This window comes from Scyliorhinus canicula, chromosome 21, assembly GCF_902713615.1.
Source record: "Scyliorhinus canicula chromosome 21, sScyCan1.1, whole genome shotgun sequence".
Classification (NCBI taxonomy): Eukaryota; Metazoa; Chordata; class Chondrichthyes; order Carcharhiniformes; family Scyliorhinidae; genus Scyliorhinus; species Scyliorhinus canicula.
In genome coordinates, this window is record NC_052166.1 from 43,767,105 (window position 1) to 43,792,372 (window position 25,268).

The 25,268-nt window shown below is 44.0% G+C and overlaps 1 protein-coding gene across 1 annotated transcript in view; it reads left to right on the forward strand.

Annotated features, from left to right (window-relative positions):
- Positions 1-24,631: 24,631 nt before the first annotated feature.
- Positions 24,632-25,268, forward strand: part of LOC119955556 (protein crumbs homolog 1-like) — a 213,211-nt gene continuing 212,574 nt past the window's right edge. Inside the window, exon 1 of the mRNA XM_038781848.1 lies at positions 24,632-24,917. Coding sequence (XP_038637776.1) covers positions 24,845-24,917 — 73 coding nt within the window. The 5' untranslated portion in view covers positions 24,632-24,844. The remainder of the gene's footprint in view (positions 24,918-25,268) is intronic.

Genomic DNA, 25,268 nt, shown 5'->3' on the forward strand with positions numbered 1-25,268 from the left:
AACCAGCGCATGCGCGGTGGCCGCCCTCCCTCAGGCCGCCCCGCACAAACATGGCGGATGGATCCAGGCTCGCCGGTGGTCACTCCGGCCCCCCCCCTTGGGACCCCTCCGCCCCCCCCCCCTCGGGCCCCCTCCGCCGGCCCCCCCGGCCCCGCCCCCCCCCGCCCCCCCCTGCCCCCCCTCCCCGGCCCGCCCCCCCGGCCCCTCCCCCCCCCCCCCCCCCCCGAAGGGCGCCGAAGTTCAGCTTGCCTGGGGCGCCAGCAACCCTAGGGCCGGCGCTGACTGCAGCAAATCACAAAGGCTCACCACCTTCCAAACCATGACTACTACCATCTAGAAGGACAAAAGAAGCAAATGCATAGGAACACCATCACCTGGAAGTTCCCCTCCAAGCCACGCACCGTCCTGACTTGGAAATATATCACCTTCACTGTCGCTGGGTGAACATCCTGGACATCCAGCACTGTGGGTGTACCTACACCACATGGACTGCAGCGGTTTAAGAAGACAGCTCAGCAACTGCTTCTCAGGGGCAATTAGGGATGGACAATAAATGCTGGCCGAGCCAGCGACGTCCAAACTAGTGAAAAAGGAAAAAGTAAACTTAACTCAACAGACGTCCACTTACATGTACCAGACTGGTCGGGTTTGACGAGTTGTAAATTAAGAGTTGTGACTCCCGATTCATTAACATGCTCCTCAGGGAGCTTAACAAAGCATTAACCAGAAGAAAACATGTTCACAGTTCCACGAATATGCCATTCAGGAGCGTTATTTTCAAAGAGCACTCGCTCCTATTTCTACCTCCACAATTAAAAATCCTGGCCAAACAGTGTTGTATCTGCTGTGGGTTGGTGGATTCAAGCTTCACTCCAGAGACTTGAGCACCCAAATGCGGTTGAGGGAGTGCTGCATTGTCAGAGTTGTCATTGTTCAGGTTAAATTTTCAACTGAGGTCCTGTCTGCCCTAACAAGTGGACGTGAAGATCAGATGATATTTTTTTGAAGGAGAGAGGAGTTCTCTTGGTTTCTTGACAAGAAATTATCCCTCAACCACCACTACAAACTGATTATCTGGCCATGTATTTTACTGTTTTTTTATGGGACCTGGGTGTACACTCATTGGCTGCCACATTTCTCTACATTGCAACAGTGACTCCATTTCAAGGTGTACTTCATTAGCTATAAAGCAGTTGGAGACATCCTGAAGCTTTGAAAGGTTAAACAAATGCAAGTTATTTTTCTTTGTTCTGAAATTCTCATCAAGTTGTAAATAATGCAATTTACTTCTTCTGTCTGACTGTAAAGGATTTGCATCCTTTCATAAGTTTCAGCCAAGATTGGCCCCAGCTGGACCGGGCTTTCTTTCATAAGAATGTGTTTTATGCCTGCTCAGATACACGCAGATGCAATAGTTAAAAACAATTGGAGCGAAGATCTGCTGATGGCAAGCAGGCAGGGACACATGTGATACATGACATAAGAGGAGATGGCTGGTCTGCTGAATAATTCTCCATAAAGTTCACTGCTGGTTTATTCCAGCACAGACCTGACCCTGGATCAAAATCCGACCTCTGCAATTCAGTGTAGGCATGGAATGTGAAACCCTGTTCTTAAGGTCACATTCAAAATGTCAAAGACACTGTGAGGGGAGGTGAGCTGCGATTCGAATCAGACTGTTATTACCTTTATGTTATTCAATTAGCTAAGGATTTACTTTTCATCTGATTTCACATTCTCTGTTTCTTTGTCTCATTTACGTTATCTCCTGCCCTATCTCGTTAATTGTTTGAGAGGATAGACCGACAATCTAGTCCTCTGTAACTAGCTTCAGTCATGATTGTTAGAGGCAACCATCTTTGCTGGTTTTAACCAATACGGTCCAGGGATTTTCAAAGAGACAGCACCACCAGCCATACATGTACAATGTCCTTTAAAGGAGTAAATTTATTTTTTTCCATACATTTCACACATAATACAATAGATCATGATGACAGCATTTACAATTGTGATATTCAAACACATCAGTACATATGGATTGTCGTTATATGTTTGCATGGGCAGAGGTGATCATAAGCATTTGCTTGGAGATCGCCTCGCCTCGAGGAAGAGAAAGGGAGAGCAAAAGAGTGAGATGCAACTCATGCTGTATCAAGAATAATGAAAGCGAGAAAGCTGAAACCTTGTGTAATACACTGAGATAATTATGGGTAATTATCAGACAATAAGACCATATGATATAGGAGCAGAATTAGGCCATTTGGCCCATCAGGTCTGCTGCGCCATTCAATCATGGCTGACACGTTCCTCATCCCCATTCTCCTGCCTTCTCCCCATAACCCCTGATCCTTTTATTAATGAAAAAATCCCCTTATTAATCGAGAACACAGATTGGTGCTTGAATTCTGTTATCTACAGACGAAGAGCTGGAAGCTGGAATTAGACAGAGCAGTTCTTTCTTAGAACATAAGAACTAGGAGCAAGAGTAGGCAATTTAGCTTCTTGAATCTGCTCCGCTGTTCAATACCATCTCATCATGGCCTCAACTCCATCGTCCTGCCCATTCTCCGTAATCCTTCAACCCATTACTAATTAAAAATCTGTCTAACTCCTCCTTGAATTTACTCACTGTCCCAGCATCTACCGTATTCTGGGGTAGCGAATTCCACAGATTCACACCCCTTTGGGAGAAATAACTTCTCCTCATCTCTGTTTAAAATTTGCTACCCCTTATCCTGAGACTATGGCCTCTTGTTCCACAAGAGGAAGCATCCTCTCCATGTCTACTTCATCCATACCTTTTATCATCTTATATACCTCAATTTGCTCTTCCCCTCATTCTTCCAAACTGTGGAGAGAATAGGCCTAAACTGCTCAACCTCTCTTCATACAATAAACCTCTCGTCTCTGGAATCAATCTAGTGACCATCCTTACCATTATATTCAATTCCTTTAGCTATAAATGCCAACACTCCATTCACATACAGGTATTTACACATTTACAATGGGAGAATGCTAATTCAAGATGGAGAGCTAAAAAGATGAATATTAAAGATTACCTTAGAGCATGAAAATCTGCCATCTTTACCTGGTTTGGCCTGCAAATGAAACCAGGCCCACAGGGATGGACTTTGAACAGCCCTCTGGAATGGCCTAGCAAGGCATTAAGTTGTATTAAACCACTATAGTGGTTCAGGAAAGTTGCTCACCACCACCTTTTCTTTTTATTAAATCTTTCCAATTAAGGGGCAATTTAGCATGGCCAATCCACTTACCCTGCACACCTTTGGGTTGTGGGGGTGAGACCCATGCAGACACGGAGAGAATATGCAAACTCCACACGGCCAGTGACCCGGGTCCTCAGCGGCTTGAGATAGCAGTGCTAACCACTGAACAACCCTGCCGCCCTCACCATCACCTTTCAAGGAGAATTAGGGATGGACAATAAAAGCTAGCCTTACCAGCGACACTTACATCCCAAGAACAAATACAAAAACTAACCAAATACTCAATAAGAAATGGATTCTTACCAAACAAGAATGGTCACAAATTAACAGGATACTTTGAACGACCCACTTCTCAGAGCATTCCGGAATGTAAAACAGAAAGTCTCACTTAATCAGAAAAACGCACACATCATCTCATTCTGTCCTAACCCCATCCCGACCCCTCAGAAACTCAGTCATTTTGTAACGAGGGAAGGCACTTGCTTCACCCACCACTCTGTGATCTATTTGTGTGTGAGAACTGTGCATGTTTGTGTACTTTGTATATGTGTGTGAACTTTGTGTGCATTTGTATACTTTGTATAAATAAGTAAAGTCGCCAAAGTCCCAGTGACCATAGGCTGCTTTCCTCTTTGAGGGAGAGAGCTGACTGGTGGTGATTTAACCTGAGAATCACCACACCTCAGGTGAGGGGCAAGGTTGAGGTGGGCCTTTATGAAAAACCTTAGCTGCTATGGGAATTACACGCACATTGTTGGCATCGCTCTGCATCATAAACCAGCTGTCCAGCCAACTCAGCTCAACCTCATACTTTATATGTGAGGGCTGGTTTATTGATATATTTGGTGAATGGGAAAAATTATAGCAGATGGAATTTAATGTAAGCAAGTGTGAAATTATCCATTTTGGAATAGGAAAGGATAGAACAGAGTACTTTCCAAATGGAAAGAGGCTAGGTACAGTGAATGGAAAGAGGCTAGGTACAGTGAATGGAAAGAGGCTAGGTACAGTGAATGGAAAGAGGTTAGGTACAGTGAATGGAAAGAGGCTAGGTACAGTGAATGGAAAGAGGCTCGGTACAGTGAATGGAAAGAGGTTAGGTACAGTGAATGGAAAGAGGCTAGGTACAGTGAATGGAAAGAGGTTAGGTACAGTGAATGGAAAGAGGTTAGGTACAGTGAATGGAAAGAGGCTCGGTACAGTGAATGGAAAGAGGTTAGGTACAGTGAATGGAAAGAGGTTAGGTACAGTGAATGGAAAGAGGCTAGGTACAGTGAATGGAAAGAGGTTAGGTACAGTGAATGGAAAGAGGCTCGGTACAGTGAATGGAAAGAGGTTAGGTACAGTGAATGGAAAGAGGCTAGGTACAGTGAATGGAAAGAGGCTCGGTACAGTGAATGGAAAGAGACTAGGTACAGTGAATGGAAAGAGGCTCGGTACAGTGAATGGAAAGAGGCTAGGTACAGTGAATGGAAAGAGGCTCGGTACAGTGAATGGAAAGAGGCTAGGTACAGTGAATGGAAAGAGGCTAGGTACAGTGAATGGAAAGAGGTTAGGTACAGTGAATGGAAAGAGGCTCGGTACAGTGAATGGAAAGAGGCTAGGTACAGTGAATGGAAAGAGGCTCGGTACAGTGAATGGAAAGAGGCTGGGTACAGTGAATGGAAAGAGGTTAGGTACAGTGAATGGAAAGAGGTTAGGTAGAGTGAATGGAAAGAGGCTCGGTACAGTGAATGGAATGAGGTTAGGTACAGTGAATGGAAAGAGGCTCGGTACAGTGAATGGAAAGAGGTTAGGTACAGTGAATGGAAAGAGGTTAGGTACAGTGAATGGAAAGAGGCTCGGTACAGTGAATGGAAAGAGGTTAGGTACAGTGAATGGAAAGAGGCTAGGTACAGTGAATGGAAAGAGGCTAGGTACAGTGAATGGAAAGAGGCTAGGTACAGTGAATGGAAAGAGGCTCGGTAGAGTGAATGGAAAGAGGCTCGGTACAGTGAATGGAAAGAGGCTAGGTACAGTGAATGGAAAGAGGCTAGGTACAGTGAATGGAAAGAGGCTAGGTACAGTGAATGGAAAGAGGCTCGGTACAGTGAATGGAAAGAGGCTCAGTACAGTGAATGGAAAGAGGCTAGGTACAGTGAATGGAAAGAGGCTAGGTACAGTGAATGGAAAGAGGCTAGGTACAGTGAATGGAAAGAGGTTAGGTACAGTGAATGGAAAGAGGCTGGGTACAGTGAATGGGAAGAGGTTAGGTACAGTGAATGGAAAGAGGCTGAGTACAGTGAATGGAAAGAGGCTAGGTACAGTGAATGGAAAGAGGCTCGGTACAGTGAATGGAAAGAGGTTAGGTACAGTGAATGGAAAGAGGTTAGGTACAGTGAATGGAAAGAGGCTAGGTACAGTGAATGGAAAGAGGCTAGGTACAGTGAATGGAAAGAGGTTCGGTACAGTGAATGGAAAGAGGCTCGGTACAGTGAATGGAAAGAGGTTAGGTACAGTGAATGGAAAGAGGTTAGGTACAGTGAATGGAAAGAGGCTCAGTACAGTGAATGGAAAGAGGCTAGGTACAGTGAATGGAAAGAGGCTAGGTACAGTGAATGGAAAGAGGCTAGGTACAGTGAATGGAAAGAGGTTAGGTACAGTGAATGGAAAGAGGTTAGGTACAGTGAATGGAAAGAGGCTAGGTACAGTGAATGGAAAGAGGCTAGGTACAGTGAATGGAAAGAGGCTAGGTACAGTGAATGGAAAGAGGTTAGGTACAGTGAATGGAAAGAGGCTAGGTACAGTGAATGGAAAGAGGCTAGGTACAGTGAATGGAAAGAGGCTAGGTACAGTGAATGGAAAGAGGTTAGGTACAGTGAATGGAAAGAGGCTAGATACAGTGAATGGAAAGAGGTTCGGTACAGTGAATGGAAAGAGGCTGAGTACAGTGAATGGAAAGAGGCTCGGTACAGTGAATGGAAAGAGGCTCGGTACAGTGAATGGAAAGAGGTTAGGTAGAGTGAATGGAAAGAGGCTCGGTACAGTGAATGGAATGAGGTTCGGTACAGTGAATGGAAAGAGGCTCGGTACAGTGAATGGAAAGAGGTTAGGTGGAGTGAATGGAAAGAGGTTAGGTACAGTGAATGGAAAGAGGCTAGGTACAGTGAATGGAAAGAGGTTAGGTGGAGTGAATGGAAAGAGGTTAGGTACAGTGAATGGAAAGAGGCTGGGTACAGTGAATGGAATGATGCTCGGTACAGTGAATGGAAAGAGGTTAGGTACAGTGAATGGAAAGAGGCTAGGTACAGTGAATGGAAAGAGGTTAGGTACAGTGAATGGAAAGAGGTTAGGTACAGTGAATGGAAAGAGGCTCGGTACAGTGAATGGAAAGAGGTTCGGTACAGTGAATGGAAAGAGGCTCAGTACAGTGAATGGAAAGAGGCTCGGTACAGTGAATGGAAAGAGGCTCGGTACAGTGAATGGAAAGAGGTTAGGTAGAGTGAATGGAAAGAGGTTAGGTACAGTGAATGGAAAGAGGCTAGGTACAGTGAATGGAAAGAGGTTGGGTACAGTGAATGGAAAGAGGCTCGGTACAGTGAATGGAAAGAGGTTAGGTACAGTGAATGGAAAGAGGCTAGGTACAGTGACTGGAAAGAGGCTAGGTACAGTGAATGGAAAGAGGCAAGGTACAGTGAATGGAAAGAGGCTCGGTACAGTGAATGGAAAGAGGCTCGGTGCAGTGAATGGAAAGAGGCTCGGTACAGTGAATGGAAAGAGGTTAGGTGCAGTGAATGGAAAGAGGCTCGGTACAGTGAATGGAAAGAGGCTCGGTACAGTGAATGGAAAGAGGTTAGGTGCAGTGAATGGAAAGAGGCTCGGTACAGTGAATGGAAAGAGGCTCGGTACAGTGAATGGAAAGAGGTTAGGTGCAGTGAATGGAAAGAGGCTCGGTACAGTGAATGGAAAGAGGTTAGGTGCAGTGAATGGAAAGAGGCTAGGTACAGTGAATGGAAAGAGGCTCGGTACAGTGAATGGAAAGAGGTTCGGTACAGTGAATGGAAAGAGGCTCGGTACAGTGAATGGAAAGAGGCTAGGTACAGTGAATGGAAAGAGGCTCGGTACAGTGAATGGAAAGAGGTTCGGTACAGTGAATGGAAAGAGGCTGGGTACAGTGAATGGAAAGAGGTTAGGTACAGTGAATGGAAAGAGGTTCGGTACAGTGAATGGAAAGAGGCTAGGTACAGTGAATGGAAAGAGGCTAGGTACAGTGAATGGAAAGAGGTTAGGTACAGTGAATGGAAAGAGGTTCGGTACAGTGAATGGAAAGAGGCTCGGTACAGTGAATGGAAAGAGGCTAGGTACAGTGAATGGAAAGAGGTTAGGTACAGTGAATGGAAAGAGGCTCGGTACAGTGAATGGAAAGAGGCTAGGTACAGTGAATGGAAAGAGGCTCAGTACAGTGAATGGAAAGAGGATAGGTACAGTGAATGGAAAGAGGCTGGGTACAGTGAATGGAAAGAGGCTAGGTACAGTGAATGGAAAGAGGTTAGGTACAGTGAATGGAAAGAGGCTCGGTACAGTGAATGGAAAGAGGCTAGGTACAGTGAATGGAATGAGGCTAGGTACAGTGACTGGAAAGAGGCTCGGTACAGTGAATGGAAAGAGGCTGGGTACAGTGAATGGAAAGAGGCTAGGTAGAGTGAATGGAAAGAGGTTAGGTACAGTGAATGGAAAGAGGTTCGGTACAGTGACTGGAAAGAGGCGAGGTAGAGTGAATGGAAAGAGGCTCGGTACAGTGAATGGAAAGAGGTTCGGTACAGTGACTGGAAAGAGGCGAGGTAGAGTGAATGGAAAGAGGCTCGGTACAGTGAATGGAAAGAGGCTCAGTACAGTGAATGGAAAGAGGTTAGGTACAGTGAATGGAAAGAGGCTAGGTACAGTGAATGGAAAGAGGCTAGGTAGAGTGAATGGAAAGAGGCTAGGTACAGTGAATGGAAAGAGGCTCGGTACAGTGAATGGAAAGAGGCTAGGTAGAGTGAATGGAAAGAGGCTAGGTACAGTGAATGGAAAGAGGCTCGGTACAGTGAATGGAAAGAGGTTCGGTACAGTGAATGGAAAGAGGCTGGGTACAGTGAATGGAAAGAGGTTAGGTACAGTGAATGGAAAGAGGTTAGGTACAGTGAATGGAAAGAGGTTCGGTACAGTGAATGGAAAGAGGTTAGGTACAGTGAATGGAAAGAGGCTCGGTACAGTGAATGGAAAGAGGTTAGGTGCAGTGAATGGAAAGAGGCTCGGTACAGTGAATGGAAAGAGGTTAGGTGCAGTGAATGGAAAGAAGCTAGGTACAGTGAATGGAAAGAGGCTCGGTACAGTGAATGGAAAGAGGTTCGGTACAGTGAATGGAAAGAGGCTCGGTACAGTGAATGGAAAGAGGCTAGGTACAGTGAATGGAAAGAGGCTCGGTACAGTGAATGGAAAGAGGTTCGGTACAGTGAATGGAAAGAGGCTGGGTACAGTGAATGGAAAGAGGTTAGGTACAGTGAATGGAAAGAGGTTCGGTACAGTGAATGGAAAGAGGCTAGGTACAGTGAATGGAAAGAGGCTAGGTACAGTGAATGGAAAGAGGTTAGGTACAGTGAATGGAAAGAGGTTCGGTACAGTGAATGGAAAGAGGCTCGGTACAGTGAATGGAAAGAGGCTAGGTACAGTGAATGGAAAGAGGTTAGGTACAGTGAATGGAAAGAGGCTCGGTACAGTGAATGGAAAGAGGCTAGGTACAGTGAATGGAAAGAGGCTCAGTACAGTGAATGGAAAGAGGCTAGGTACAGTGAATGGAAAGAGGCTGGGTACAGTGAATGGAAAGAGGCTAGGTACAGTGAATGGAAAGAGGTTAGGTACAGTGAATGGAAAGAGGCTCGGTACAGTGAATGGAATGAGGCTAGGTACAGTGACTGGAAAGAGGCTCGGTACAGTGAATGGAAAGAGGCTGGGTACAGTGAATGGAAAGAGGCTAGGTAGAGTGAATGGAAAGAGGTTAGGTACAGTGAATGGAAAGAGGTTCGGTACAGTGACTGGAAAGAGGCGAGGTAGAGTGAATGGAAAGAGGCTCGGTACAGTGAATGGAAAGAGGCTCGGTACAGTGAATGGAAAGAGGCTCGGTACAGTGAATGGAAAGAGGCTCGGTACAGTGAATGGAAAGAGGCTCAGTACAGTGAATGGAAAGAGGTTAGGTACAGTGAATGGAAAGAGGCTAGGTACAGTGAATGGAAAGAGGCTAGGTAGAGTGAATGGAAAGAGGCTAGGTACAGTGAATGGAAAGAGGCTCGGTACAGTGAATGGAAAGAGGCTAGGTAGAGTGAATGGAAAGAGGCTAGGTACAGTGAATGGAAAGAGGCTCGGTACAGTGAATGGAAAGAGGTTCGGTACAGTGAATGGAAAGAGGCTGGGTACAGTGAATGGAAAGAGGTTAGGTACAGCGAATGGAAAGAGGTTAGGTACAGTGAATGGAAAGAGGTTCGGTACAGTGAATGGAAAGAGGCTCGGTACAGTGAATGGAAAGAGGCTAGGTACAGTGAATGGAAAGAGGCTCAGTACAGTGAATGGAAAGAGGCTAGGTACAGTGAATGGAATGAGGCTAGGTACAGTGAATGGAAAGAGGTTAGGTACAGTGAATGGAATGAGGCTAGGTACAGTGAATGGAATGAGGCTAGGTACAGTGAATGGAAAGAGGTTAGGTACAGTGAATGGAAAGAGGCTCGGTACAGTGAATGGAAAGAGGCTAGGTACAGTGAATGGAAAGAGGCTAGGTACAGTGAATGGAAAGAGGTTCGGTACAGTGACTGGAAAGAGGCGAGGTAGAGTGAATGGAAAGAGGCTAGGTACAGTGAATGGAAAGAGGCTGGGTACAGTGAATGGAAAGAGGCTCGGTACAGTGAATGGAAAGAGGCTCGGTACAGTGAATGGAAAGAGGTTAGGTACAGTGAATGGAAAGAGGCTGGGTACAGTGAATGGAAAGAGGCTAGGTAGAGTGAATGGAAAGAGGCTAGGTACAGTGAATGGAAAGAGGCTGAGTACAGTGAATGGAAAGAGGCTCGGTACAGTGAATGGAAAGAGGTTAGGTACAGTGAATGGAAAGAGGTTAGGTACAGTGAATGGAAAGAGGCTCGGTACAGTGAATGGAAAGAGGCTCGGTACAGTGAATGGAAAGAGGCTAGGTAGAGTGAATGGAAAGAGGCTCGGTACAGTGAATGGAAAGAGGCTCGGTACAGTGAATGGGAAGAGGTTAGGTACAGTGAATGGAAAGAGTCTAGGTACAGTGAATGGAAAGAGGTTAGGTACAGTGAATGGAAAGAGGCTCGGTACAGTGAATGGAAAGAGGCTCGGTACAGTGAATGGAAAGAGGCTCGGTACAGTGAATGGAAAGAGGCTCGGTACAGTGAATGGAAAGAGGCTCGGTACAGTGAATGGAAAGAGGTTAGGTACAGTGAATGGAAAGAGGCTAGGTACAGTGAATGGAAAGAGGTTAGGTGCAGTGAATGGAAAGAGGCTCGGTACAGTGAATGGAAAGAGGTTAGGTACAGTGAATGGGAAGAGGCTAGGTACAGTGAATGGAAAGAGGTTAGGTACAGTGAATGGAAAGAGGCTCGGTACAGTGAATGGAAAGAGGTTAGGTACAGTGAATGGAAAGAGGCTCGGTACAGTGAATGGGAAGAGGTTAGGTAGAGTGAATGTCCAAAGAGACTTGAGGGTTCAGGTGAATAGGTCCATAAAATGCCAGGAACAAGTATAAACAATAATCAAAAAGGCTAATGGAATGCTAGCTTTTATACCTAGAGGACTGGAATATAAAGACCCGCGTAATGCTGCAGCTATACAAAACCTTGGTTAGACATCACTTGGAGTACTGAGAGCATTTCTGGGCACCATACCTTAGGAAGGATACATTGCCCTTGGAGGGAGTGCACCGCAGGTTTACAAAAGTGATGCCTGTATTACAGGGGTTGAGTTATGATGAGAGATTACACAAATTAGACCTGTTTTTGCTATAACTTCGAAGGTTAAGTGGTGATCTGATCAAATTATTCAAGATATTGAAAGGGTAGATAAAGACAAACTATTTCCATTGGTTGGAAATTCAAAACTAATGGGTATAGTCAAATATCAGGGCTGAACAAAATTAGGGCTAAATCATTCAGGAGAGATGTTAGGAAGCACGTCTTCACTCAAAGGCTGGTAGAGGTTTGGAACTCTCTCCCACACATGCAGCAGTTGAAGCTAGATCAGTTGCTAATTTTAAGTCCGAGATAGATTTCTGTTAAGCAAATATATTAAGGGGCATGGGCCAAAGGCAGGCACAGATCAGCCATTTAAAAAAAATATAAATTTAGCGTACCCAATTATTTTTTCCAATTAAGGGGCAATTTAGTGTGGCCAATCCACCTACCCTGCACATCTTTTGGGTTGTGGGGGCAAAACCCACGCAGACACGGGGAGAATTTGCAAACTCCACACGGACAGTGACCCAGGGCCAGGATTCGAACCCAGGTCCTCAGCGCCGTAGGCAACAGTGCCACCATGCTGCCCATCACAGATCAGCCATGATCTCATTGAAAGGCGGGACAGGCTGGAGGGGCTGAATATTCCTGTTCCTATGTTTCCTATATGTCACACAGATCCCCTGGGTCCACACACACATTACTACAGATGGTAGATTAAGAAGATAGGCTAAAGGATGTTTTACAGTTTGTGAAGAAAATAAACAATGAAACGGGGTGAATGGTTAAGCATCCTTTGGCTGGTCATGATGCAGTCATTCCACGTGTGGCCGTTTTGTCTGTTGTCTTCCTGGGCATAGATATATGGAGCAGATTTCCATATTTTACTCCCAAAAGATCATAGTTTGCAGTGGATTTCAATTCTCAGGATGGCTACTTTGCAAATCTGGGCGGAATGCTTTAGAGGGAGATCAGTATCTTCCGGCAGCTTTTCAGTACAGTATCTGCTCTCTTTTGTGATCTCTGGCTTGCTAAAACAATTTTTATGGGATCTTTCACGCTCCTCAGGGGAGTGGGTCTGGGTCCCTTTTATCCCACTTTTGTGGAATGTAAGTTGTACATTTTGTCTGGTTAGCAGTCCATTATCGACTGATCCTACTCAGCCAATCCCGCTTGTAAAACTCAGTATTATCGTTTTTTAAAAAATCCAGCCAGAAAAAAGAGAATTAGGAATTGTATTTTTTTTTAAGAAGCAGATCCTCGTAACAATCCCTTGTCGGAAGGTGAGAGGGCCTCACAGCAGCGGTCAAAGATCAATTATGCTCCAGTATGTTAAAAGATCTTCTGTGACCTGAAACTAATGCTATGATTGATGGTGAAGATTTGGATTACATTTCAGTCAGTCATTGGAGAACAGGGAAGATTTATTTTTCTTCACAACTGCAAATCAGTTTATCTTATTTTTCTCACTTTTGCCCTTCCTATGGATACACTCTCAAATGAAAATTGCTGATTATAATTTACCCATTAATGAATAATATTTTAACTTCTAAATGAATCGGGTTAGGACAGGTTGTGCTTGAGTGCCGTACATGCTATATGATGTTTACGAGTAAGTAATTGGGCAGTATGATGAATGAACCGGTACTGGGATTGGTATTGAGTGCAGTAGGTTGTAACTTAGATCCCTTCTGTTCAGAATTCACAGTGAGTGATCAGAAGTCTTGCATGCTATCAGTCGTAAAGTGCACAAAAGTCTCTGTTACTTGGAAGCAGGATGAACCGTATGGTAGCGGACTAAATACTTCTCTTCATAAATGTACTGGCAAGTACAGGAGGATAAAAGTTACCGGGGGCGGATGGTATCTGCTGCCTGTGGTATTTCTAAAACTATTTCAAGTAACAACTATTCAGTATTTGCTGAAATTAGATTATCTCTCAAAAAAAGTGATGTCCCGTTATGTCTTATCTTGTCTATCACTGGCTCTGCACAGTATGAACTGGTCAAATAGTTGAGTGAGTTTCTACAACCAATGTTGAATGGATGTTCCATATATAGTGAAGGATTTCTTCCCTTCCGTGGAGACAATATGCGTATCGCCAGCAATGACCGTGTCTATGTGCTCGTTCGACATTGTGAGTCTCTTAACTAATGTGATGCTCAAGGAAGCCATAGTCATTTATGTCATGTCAGTGTATCATGACAATCTAGAGGTGCTGCCATGTTCTGAATCTGTATTAATTGAATTTATGAACTTAGCAGCTCCTCCAGTTGAATTCAGATTTGACGATACTACGTATGCCCAAATAGATGGTGTTGTCATGGGTCCCCCTCGAGGGTCAGCTCTTAATAGGCTCTATTCTGTGCTCAAATTCAGTCTAACAAGCTCCCTTTCCTTGATCTGCTAGTTGAGAAATCCAACAATGGGATCTCTACGACTACTGCATGCCTATCTTTACTGGTCAATAAACACGTTGAGATTGCTACAGCTCCACATGGTACAAGATTGGCCTTATTGGCAATCTCACAAATAGGAACTGAGCCATTTTCTCAGTGTAAGTATGATGCTAAAATAGAGCACATCAAAGCAATCTTGTAATCTACACTGTGCGGATTATTTTTTAGTGTATCTTCACACCCACACACTTTTTTATCCTTTGAGGGATAGTTGGGGGGGGGGGGGGGGGGGGGGGGTGTGGTGGCAGGATTCCTGAGCTGATTATCGGCCCATTGGACGGTGTTGAATGCTCCTTCCGTGACACCAGTGCTGGTGTTGGACTCAAGCCTGGTGCTTCTGGCCCAGCAATAGGGATGCCAACACTGCGCACAAGGCTCCATTCAAATCATTACCTTTTTTTTCATTAATTTAAAGTACCCAATTCATTTTTTTTTCCAATGAAGGGGCAATTTAGCGTGGCGAATCTACCTACCCTGCACATCTTTGGGTTGTGGGAGTGGGACCCACGCAAACATGGGAAGAGTGTGCAAACTCCACATGGACAGTGACTTAGGTCCAGATTGAACCCGGGTCCTCGGCGCCGTGAGGCAGCAGTGCTAACCACTACCACCCAAATCATTACTTGCTGTGTATCACACACACTCAGAAATGGGGGCTATTACCACCACTTTCAGACCTGAAAAACATCCAATCAACCTCTGGTTACCCTGGAATGGTAAAATATCTCAAGAACAACAGATAAAGCGGGCTGTTTTTCAACTGTTGTGGGATGGCAATATGAGTGGTGTTTTCCATTAACAAGATGCTGATGCCAAGTCAAAAGTTAATTCTGCCTGCCGCACACGTTGATAATGTGGTATATGAATTTCAGTGCCAGGGTGATTAAGGATACGCAGGTCATTCATCCCAATGACAGGTGGATCATATCAAACAGCACCTCCCTTTGGCTGTTCTCAATAGGCAAAGTACTGACCGTAATTTGGTAGTATTTGCTAAGCACTCCTGAGTTGTGCTAAAAGTCACACTAACAACTAATTTAAGATCATCATTCAGGCTCGCAAGAAACTACATATGTTACTGTGTATGGGGCCTGTCACCTGCAGGCAAAAGGAATATGACCAGACATTACACAAGTGTGGAGGACAATAACTCACTTCTGCATTTGCCATGACAATGTCTTGACCAATCAGAGCCTACTTTGCAACCAATCAATACCCCTCTTCATTCAGTATAAATTGTTGTTGAAATTTGGCATTCTTGTGTCTATTCTGATGGGTGCAAGATGAAAAGCTTCGAAAGAATGTCTCCTTTTCCAGCAATACTCATGATTATCTCTCCTAATTTTATCATATCCACTGATTTGTTGATGTAGTGGTTTGGGTGTGCATGGTTATTATAAACTGTACTACAATCTACAGTTTTAACTTCTGTGAGGCAAGACTTCAATTCCGGCCTTGGGTGACTAACTGTGTGGAGTTTGCACATTCTCCCCGTGTCTGCCTGGGTTTCCTGCGGTTGCTCCAGTTTCCTCCCATAGTCCAAAGATCTGCAGGCTAGGTGGATTGACCATGCTAAATTTCCCCTTAGTGTCCAAAGGTTAGGTGGAGTTAGGTGGATGGGGCAGGGGAGTGGGCCTGTGGGTAGAGTGCTCTTTCAGAGGGTCGGTGCAGACGAGATGGGTCAAAAGGCATCCTTCCGCACTGTAGGGTTTCTCTGAAGAAAGCACACAAAAATGTTTGCTCTCTCTCATCTCTTCAGTCCTAGTGATTCAGAACTGTAGCCAAGGTTCTAAGTAATTTAATTTTAAACTCAGAAGCCAGTTTAAGGCTAACAAAAACTGAAATGCAGGATTTTAGGAGACCCTAGCAAAACAAATCTATATTTTCAGATGCCATGTGTTCCATTTTTATGAGATTTTTGAAAGTAGTTTTCAAAGCATAGTTTATATTGTGGGAGAGAGAGAGCGAGGGAGAGAAAAATTATTGGTATTTAGAAGCTCAGAATGCCAAAAGCTCCAATTAAACTCCCACTCCAGAACCTGATGGCCATGGAATGTTAATTCATAACATGCCCAAACCGGTTGATTGTTGATTTGCACATCCTACCAATAGGGTGGCATGATAGCACAGTGGTTAGCAGTGTTGCTTCACAGCGCCAGGCTCCCAGGTTCGATTCCCGGCTTGGGTCACTATCTGTGCGGAGTCTGCAGGTTCGCCCTGTGTCTGTGTGGGGTTCCTCCGGGGGCTCCAGTTTCCTCCCACAAGAGATGCCATTAGGTGAATTGGACATTCAAAATTCTCCCTCTGTGTACCCGAACAGGCGCCGGAATGTGGCGACTAAGGAATTTTCACAGTAACTTCATTGCATTGTTAAGGTAAGCCTACTTGTGACACTAATAAAGATTATTATACCTGTGGCAGGTGCTGTGAGTGTGAGAGACTACGGGCGCGATTCTCCGCAAATGCGGAGAGTCGTGAAGGCTGCCGTGAAACCAGCCGTGTTTCACGGCAGCCTCCGCGCCCCCTCCCAGGACCCGATTCTGCTCTCCGGTCGGGGCTAGCAGCGGGGCCCCGTGAACCTCGGCATCGCAGGCTTAGCGAACTTCGCTAAGCCCGCGTGCCAAAGTTAACGGCGGCTGACGCTCACGATGACGTCAGCTGCGCATGCGCGGATTGGATGGCTCCAATCCACGCATGCGCGGATGATGTCATCACGCATATGCGTGAAACCCGCGCATGCGCGGGCCGTTATGCCCCTCAGCCGCCCCGCGGACTGATCCAGCGGGGCGGCGGAGGAACAAAGAGTGCGCGGGGTTCGGACCCGCTGCCCACTGATCGCGGGCCCATGACACCCTTGGCACGGCCGTGGTGCGGCCGTGCCAATCGGTGCCATGGTTCCCCAGAACGGCACTTTGCGGCCGTTTTCACGAACGTTGGTGTTCGTGAAAACGGGCGTAAAGGCCTGGGAAATCGGCCCATCGGCTAGGGGAGAATCGCTGCTCGCCGTAAAAAAACGGCGAGCAGCGATTCGTGTTGGGGGCGGCCGTGGGGGGGGGGGGGGGGGGGGAGAATAGCGGGAGGTCAGGAAAAATGTCGGGAAGGCCCTCCCGCTATTCTCCGACCCATCGTGGGGGGTGGAGAATCGCGCCCTACTAGTCAGCCATGTTTAATGTGGAATGGCGGCCCTCAAATTACAGCCTCTGCCGACCATCTAGCGACCTGGAAACAGACACAAGCATCTGCTCTGTTAGCCTCATGTGTGATGAGACATGGGAAAGCCTCTAATTCTAAGTAGAGATAGCAAATGTGAGAAAAATAAAAGAAATTGATGTGCAATTGTAGAAAAAAACACAAACCTTTCTTGGCCTAGCTCTGTACAGGTTAGTCAGGCATTCCTGCGTGGTTGTTTTTGCAGCTCACAAACTCAACAAAAAATGTTCCTTATCTGGAAAGCAACTTGTTCTGGCATAGCTTGAATAATCGGATGGTGACCAATAATAGATTTTAAAGTGGATGGATTTACAGTTGGTTTGAGATGTTCAAAGAGAAAAGATCCCCCGCTAATTGTTTCTGCAATCTGCTTGAATAAAGAAAAATCTGTGAGGAGAAATACAAGAAAATCAACTTTTCGTTTCATACGTTGAAAGTTTCCACCCTTTAAATAATTACTTAACACCAGTCGGTCAACTGTACGTGATGTATTTTGATCTTAAAGGTTTAACGAATCTGTTATTCGCTTTTGAAGCACAAAACGACACAAACAGGTCAAGAATATCTTCCTTTTCCATTTGACATGGCTACGACAAAAATGATTTTCAAGCTTTTCTCCTTGCCCAAAGCAAAATGATGTTTGCCAGGCATATTTTTTTAACACAATTTCAATGGAGGCTAATCCAAAATATGATTGACTTAGGAATGCCAAAATCAAATAATAGTTGCTTTGCAGAGGGAAGTATACACCTTATACCATGATCAATCCACAGCATGTAGCCACAAGACCAAACTGAGCTCTGTGGGAGCCAGTGCAGTGTGAAGCTTGTCACCACGTTTGCTTTCGGCTTTGAGCATCTAAGATCTTGTGCGTCCTGAGATGAAGCTTTCTCTTCCATACAACCTGTGACGGGCTTTTCCAAACCTCAGCATAGAGAGCATTCAGTGACCCGATACGGATGTGTGCAGTTGGATTCTGGATCCGCCAGTCATAATCTCCAGCACCAGAATTCAACCTCGGTGATCTTATTCCAGCTTTTACCTCCTGTGGCAAATAAAGAATGGCTGATGATTTTTTCTGAAGCCGGACTGCAAGGAGGTACAGAGCTGGATACTTGAATTAGCAATAATTACTTAACATTTTCAGTAACCCAGCTCACCCACCAAATCCTATGATAATGTGACGTTTCGCACTTATGTCAATCAATGCCCCAAGCCCCTGACATGCTGATAATTCAGGCCAAAGGTATACTATAGTTCTGCAGAGGATATAACTCGTTAAAATTTGCCTTTAATGGAAAAGAAGAAGTACCAAACGAGTGCCAAATTGCTATCAACTGTGTTACAACCGTATAAATTAGATAAAATGACTTCCAAAGTATGTTTAAAGCATGTATCTCCAGCAATAGCAGACAGAGCGCTGAAGCCAATTCTAATTCCCGTACTGGCCTTCCCGAACAGGCGCCGGAATGTAGCGACTAGGGGCTTTTCACGGTAACTTCATTGAAGCCTACTCGTGACAATAAGCGATTAAAAAACAAAAATCTTTATACGAGTTGGATTTTTAAAAAATTCGTGTCATTTTTTTTTGCTGGGATAATGTCATGCATGAATGATGCAGAGTTAGTTTCACGATATAGTGATATGCTTTCATGTGAAATGAGCCATTCAGCATCACTTGACAAACAGAGAAAATACTTCCCAAATGCATTAATTTTTAATGAAGTCAATGGGCCTTTCTATGAAGCTTGAAGGATAAAGCTCGCTCGTTAATTATATCAACACAGGTAATTTGTCAGAGAGCTGCCCCTTATGGGCCCACTGTTAAATTAAACATACTTTGGAAGTCATTTTATCTCATTTATACTGTTGTAATGCAGTTGATAGAAATTTGGCACTCGTTTGCCTTCTTTTCCATTGAAGTCAAATTTTAACGAATTATATCCTCTGCAGAACTGTAGTATACCTTTGGCCTGAATTATCAGCATGTCAGGGGCTTGGGGCATTGATTGACATAAGGCTGGGCTTCTGCTCCTCACTCAGGAGGACGTCCCGCCTGAGAGAGTCACCGACCAACAGATTGGCTCTCCACTCTCTTCAGTTCAGAGGAGGTTCACTAGATTGATTCCAGAGGGGTTTGTCGTGTGAGGAGAGATTGAACAGTTTAGGCCGACACTCTCGAGAGTTTAGAAGAATGAGGGGAGATCTAACTGAGGTATGCAAGATGCTAAAAGGCATGAATAAAGTAAATGTGGAGCTGATGCTTCCTCTTGTGGGGCATTCTAAAATGAGAGGTCATAATCTTAGAATAAGAGGCCGCAAATTTAAAACAGACTTCAGGAAAAACTACTTCTCCCAAAGGGTTGTGAATCTGTGGAATTCGCTATCCCAGAGTGTGGTGGATGTAGGGACAGTGATTAGATTTAAGGAGGAGTTAGACATATTTATAATTGGTAATGGGTTGAAGGGTTATGGAGAGCGCGAAGGACGGTGGAGTTGAGGCCAGGATGGGATCAGCCATGATCACATTGAGGGTGTTAGGCTCGGGAAGCTAAATTGCCTACTCCTGCTTCTAAGTCATGTGTTCTAGGGAGGAGATGCTCTGGCTGATTTTGCAATCCAGCTCTTGGCTTGTAATATTGTAGGTAGCAGATGTGGAACATATCAGCCATGATAGAACGATGGAGCAGACTCAATGAGCCGAATGATGTAATTCTTCTCCTATATCTTACGAACTTATGGCACAGCGCTACAATGGCCGGAAGAGGTACTGCAGGGAGTTTCCTGGCATTAAGTCCTGGAAACTGGAGGATAAGGTAAATAGCATGGGTCCCAGGGCGGGGAGGGTAAGGAATGCCTGAGGGGCCACTGTGGAAATGATAGGGGTCTCAGGAAATAGTCTTTGGGGGCTTTGGGGGGGAGTGGAGGAAGGTAGTCCATAGGTTGCCTGGCCTTAAGGGGAGGGCACCCCCAGTCAGAAGGAGGCTTCTGTTGCAGGCGCCCCCAACTTGCCGCCGAGATCTAACTATCTTCATTTATGCATTTTCTCCCCCTGAGCTGTCATCTGCTTGAGGGTATTAGGCTTGGGAATTACCCTTGAGGGTATTACCCTCAGCCTCTTAAATATTGAGGCAGGGCGGGAAACGGCCTTTAAGTGGTCACTGAAAGGCTTTAATTGGAGAAAGGGCGAGCTTCCCCTCTGCGGTTCTGCCCTGCCCATCCCAGTAAAATCGCTACCAGGTTGGGGCGGATGGTAGCCCAGAGGGAATACTCTCCATGCATTTTTACATTGGCCCCATTGCCTCAGATCCCGCCAGGGGTGGGGGGGGAGCGTAAAATTCTGGTCTTTATTAATAGGACTGTAAACTGAATCAATCTTGACTTGATCAGCAAATTACAACATCAAATAAACACATTTTTAAATGAAGCCATTAATATGGAAAAAATGGCTCCAGGTGTTTCACAGGGGTGTAATCAAACAAAGGTAGACACCAAGCCAAAAGGGCACGCATTAGGAGAATTAACAAAAGCCTGTTCAATAGGGCCCAAATGCAGCAGTAAAGTCAATGCTTTCCCACCACTAATGATCATTTCTGTTGTGTGAGGACAGTGATCATCCCGCTCTGGAGTAGAGGTTTATTAAAGGAGTGGTTTTCCAGTGAGAGCTGTAAATGGTGCAAAAATGGCTAAGATCAATTTTTATTATGGAAAAAGAAAGATATTTCTTGAGAAAAATTTGATTAATAACAGTCTGAATATTGAAAATTACAGATTGAAGATTTCCAGTAGTTTTCACAAACATGGTTAAATCTGTGAATTTTGAAATTTGTTTGGATTACCACGATCAATCTTCAGGCAGAATATTGGATATAGGGAATTGAACAATTGGCGCATTAATGATGGAGTATCAAATTGTATTTTCAACATAAAAATGGAAAAATACTGGAAATACTTATCAGGTCAAGCACCATCTGTGGAGAGAGAAACACAGTTAATGGATGGGTTTTTCTAGATGTTCCCACTGACGGTGCCCCTCCACCGTGGGTTCCCCAGCAGCAGGAGGCGCAAACAGTGGGAAACCCTGTTGACAGTGATGGGACTGGAAAATCCCACCCAACGTTTCAGTATTAAGTATTTCCAGCATTTCCTTTTTCTAATTAGGCTTTTGAGTATTTTGTTTGGTTAGGATACTGAACCAGACCTCAACCTTTGTTCGGATACCAGATGAGAAAACCAAACAATTTTTCAATTTGCATAAGTGTTAGGAAAGGATTCTTCACCCCAGGAGTGATGACTCTGACCAATAGATATCTTTTATGTTAAAACAGACGTTAATGTAAAGACAGATTGAACCACATTAACAACAAAGAAATAGCTTTATAAGTAACAGTTAAACAGTTCTTAAATGAAAGAAAAATGTGAACATACTATCTATACTTGCCATTAATTCCAATTAAGTAACATAATACAGTTCAAATGCCACTTACAAATAAAGTTAACAAAACAGCTGTGCAGACCTATGGAGAGAGTTCCTTTCAAGAGCAGATCCAGTGCACTTCTGTTCAACCTAATAGCATTTGGCAAAACTGCTCCTCCCATTAATTACATTATTAGTATCCTAATAAATTCTATGCCCTGCTTAGCTCGGAGTAAACACCACTCCTTCATAAATTATCTACACTCCAGGGAATCTCCTGTAATCAAAACACTATTCTATTAGGTCTCTATATCAAACGTTGGTTAAATTAATAATGCCCTTACTTTTTATGACTTCTTAATTAAAACATTAGGAAACATATTGCCTATATATATTTTAAACCAGAGTTTTTAATAACATTGCAATGAAGTATAATATAGAACCCTCTCTTATATTCATCACAATTTTCTATGTTTATTACATTAAAAGGTGGCTGTGTTCAGATCATTTATATCCACCGTTGTTTGTTTTGAGTTTTCTGCACATTGAGAGGGCTGAATGTGTTTCACATGGTATGATGTGTTTCAATGAGATTATGTAAATAAATACATCATAATAATTTGACCCAGTTATACCCATGTCCTTTCTACAGTTCAACAGTGGGATAATAGCTAGCCAGAGAACTCCAGAACTCCAGAGTGGCTTGTGCCGACACAGCTCGCTGCAACAGCAAGCCAAAATACCATTGCCTTACTCTCTTGTATTCCTCTGTACAATCTTCAGTTTTACGTATTTATTTTCCCTTAAAAAATACAATGGCCTTTGCCTCAGCTGTTTCCAATGACTAAAGCATTTCATACGTAAAGACATTTCTCCCTCTGGAAAGCTGGACATATGGCGGCAAAGACCGTCGATTTCTGTTTGGTGCAAAATAGGATACACTTAACAGTTCATTAATTTAGTGAAAATTTTAATCAGTGATAGGATTCTTGCTTCTGGCTTCAAGCCCAATTTGAGGATTAGAGTTTGTCACCTGAACTGACATTTTTTGTTTTTTAAATTGAGAGTACCCAATTATTTTTTGAACTGACATTTTATTGCAGCACTGAAGGAGTGCTGCATTGCCAGGGGTGCTGGTTTTTGGGTACACGTGTTTTTATCGAGTATTTACATTCCCTCTATGCCGTGAGAGCATTTCACTATGTGGGAAGTTTCACTACATTCAGAGTTCACTAATGTGACATTACCAATTAGCAGTTTATTGAATGAGCAGAAACAAATTTAAATTGAGTAGCAAAACAAATATTTATGGCAGCTGTGGTGGCCAATGTAAGTACTAAGTGCTTGAGCACATGATAACAAATTTTCACCATCATTTTCGAGAAAATAAGGTAACATAGTGAAAATAATAACTTCCCCAATGGGGTTTTGATCTCCTTCAACTTGTCATTGCACAACACATTAACGCACACATACTAGGCAACTCAGCACAAAGAAGAACAAAGACCATTACAGCACAGGAACAGGCCCTTTGGCCCTCCAAGCCTGCACTGTTCATAATGCCTGTCTAAACTAAAACCTTCTGGACTTCGTACCCATCTGTTCCCATCCTATTCATGTGTTCATCAAGATGCCTCATAAATGCTGCTATCATGTCTGCTTCCACCACCTCCCCCGGCAGCGTCGCAGCGTATTCCAGGCATTCACAGAGTCATAGAATCCCGACAGTGCACAAGGAGGTCATTCGGCCCATCGATTCTGCACCGAGTCTCTGAAAGAGCACCCTACCTAGGCCCAATCCCCCACCCTACCCACGTAACCCACCTAGGGACAATTTAGCATGGTCAATCCACCTAACCTGCACATCTTTAGACTGTGGGAGGAAACCGGAGGAAATCCATGCAGACATGGGAAGAATGAGCAAACTCCACACAGTCGCCCCAACATGGAATCAAACTCTGGTCCCTGGTGCTTTAAGGCAGTAGTGCTAACCACTATGCCACCATGTCACCCCCTGCCACTGTGCTGCCCCCTCTGTGCAAAAAACCTGCCTCGCACATCTCCCCTAAACTTTCCCCCTCGCACCTTAATCCTATGTCCCCTGGTAATTGACTTTTCATGCTGGGAAAAAGCTTCTGACTATCCACACTGTCCACGCCACTCATAATTTTGTAAACCTCAACCTCCTTCGTTCTAGTGAAAACAATGTGAGTTTATCCAACCTCTCCTCATAGTTAATACCCTCCAGACTAGGCAACATCCTTTAAAACCTCTTCTGTACTTTCTCTAAAGAATCCACATCCTTCTGGTAGGTGAGGTGACCAGAATTGTACACAATATTCCAAATGTGTCCCAAATAAGGTACTGTACAGCTGCAGCATGACTTGCCAATGTTTATACTCAATGCCCCAACCGATGAAGTCAAGCACATCGTACATCTTCTTGACTATCTTATCGAACTGCATTGCCACTTTTAGTGAACACAATTTTCAGGAACACATTCGTCACTGTGCAACACAGAAGTCACACACTGCCAAAATGAGACAAATACCAATAATGTATTTTCATGGGAAAACAGTTCAGGATTCACCGGAACAAATTGCCTCCCCAACACAGCAACTCATGTATAATTATTAAGAACAAAAATCTCAACCAATACAATTACTAGTAGGTATGGCATTCCCTATTTCCAACTAATTCCAAGGCAAGATCAAGATCAAATACGTTGATCTGACCCTTTGGCCAGTGCTGATCCCAGCACTAGCACTTCAGTACTAGAAATCTAGCTGTAAAATATAAAAGCTCCCACAAGTACAGTGCAATCAAAACATACGATGACTTTCTAAAATATATATTTGAGAATTTATTAAGAAAAGAAATACAAAACAAACAGAGCTGCTTATTTTATAAAAATAAAAATTTTTATACATTTTACTGACAATAAAAGGAAGTTGATGAAGATAGCCTTGAATAATGTTTAGATTCATGATCCGACTACACTATATTAAGCCATCAGTTTCAATACTCAGTATATTACAGAATTAGTTGGTATCCTTGAGGCAATATCTTTCTGTAAAATACCCTTTGAAGCATGCACTTTTGAAATTATATGAACGTCTTTCTGTAGTTTAGTTAATCAGCGGGTTGGATTATAAGCAAACTGTTAAATTAAATAATTCTGTAGATTCATGGATCGGCAGGCACTTGGAAAACATATACTTTGAAAATGTCTTGTGACTAAAACCTCCAAGAGCACTTGAGAAATTCAACTGTTGGGGGAATCATTGACCCAGGCACAGTTGATCCACACCCAGTCCTGTTCAGAACTCCAGACCATATATTACAACATGCTCCTACGGGTTGAGTTAAGCTTGTGGAACTGGACAGGGCAGAGCATCATTGGTGTGCACAGAAGTGACAGAGCATGGAGTGCCTGTGATGTTCTTTTCATCAGTTCGTAGGCAGATTTCGAAGGACATGCTGGAGAGGCAGATGGCCGTGGGAGCTGTTACAATTAGTTTTACACAGAATCTCTAGGCTGCATGCTTCAGTAACCATGGAAGTAGAGAGAACTTCATCCCATTTTCAGTTTTCTGCTGAGCTGATTCTGCTGTCCCTCTTCATTTGGGGTAGGTTAGCTGTCAGTCTTTTGTACTAAACTTTCTCCACTAACAATCTGGTCTAAAGTTTAGTTTTGACAGTGTAACTGCCTACCGAGGCAATCAGAAACAGAGTGGCTTAACTTCATCAACATTAGTCTTTATTTCCAAAGCACTAAGCCGGATTGCTGGGGAGCTATTTGTACTTTATCATCACGTGAGCTGAATACTTTGTTCGATGTGGGACGATACAATAATATTCCAAAACTGCATTTGATCATTGAAAATCACCAAGCATTTTTTTTTGATTAATTCATTTTCAAACCAGATTGCTGTCCTGTTTACCACCGACTTGTGTTTAGTTTAAATTGGATGTAAGCC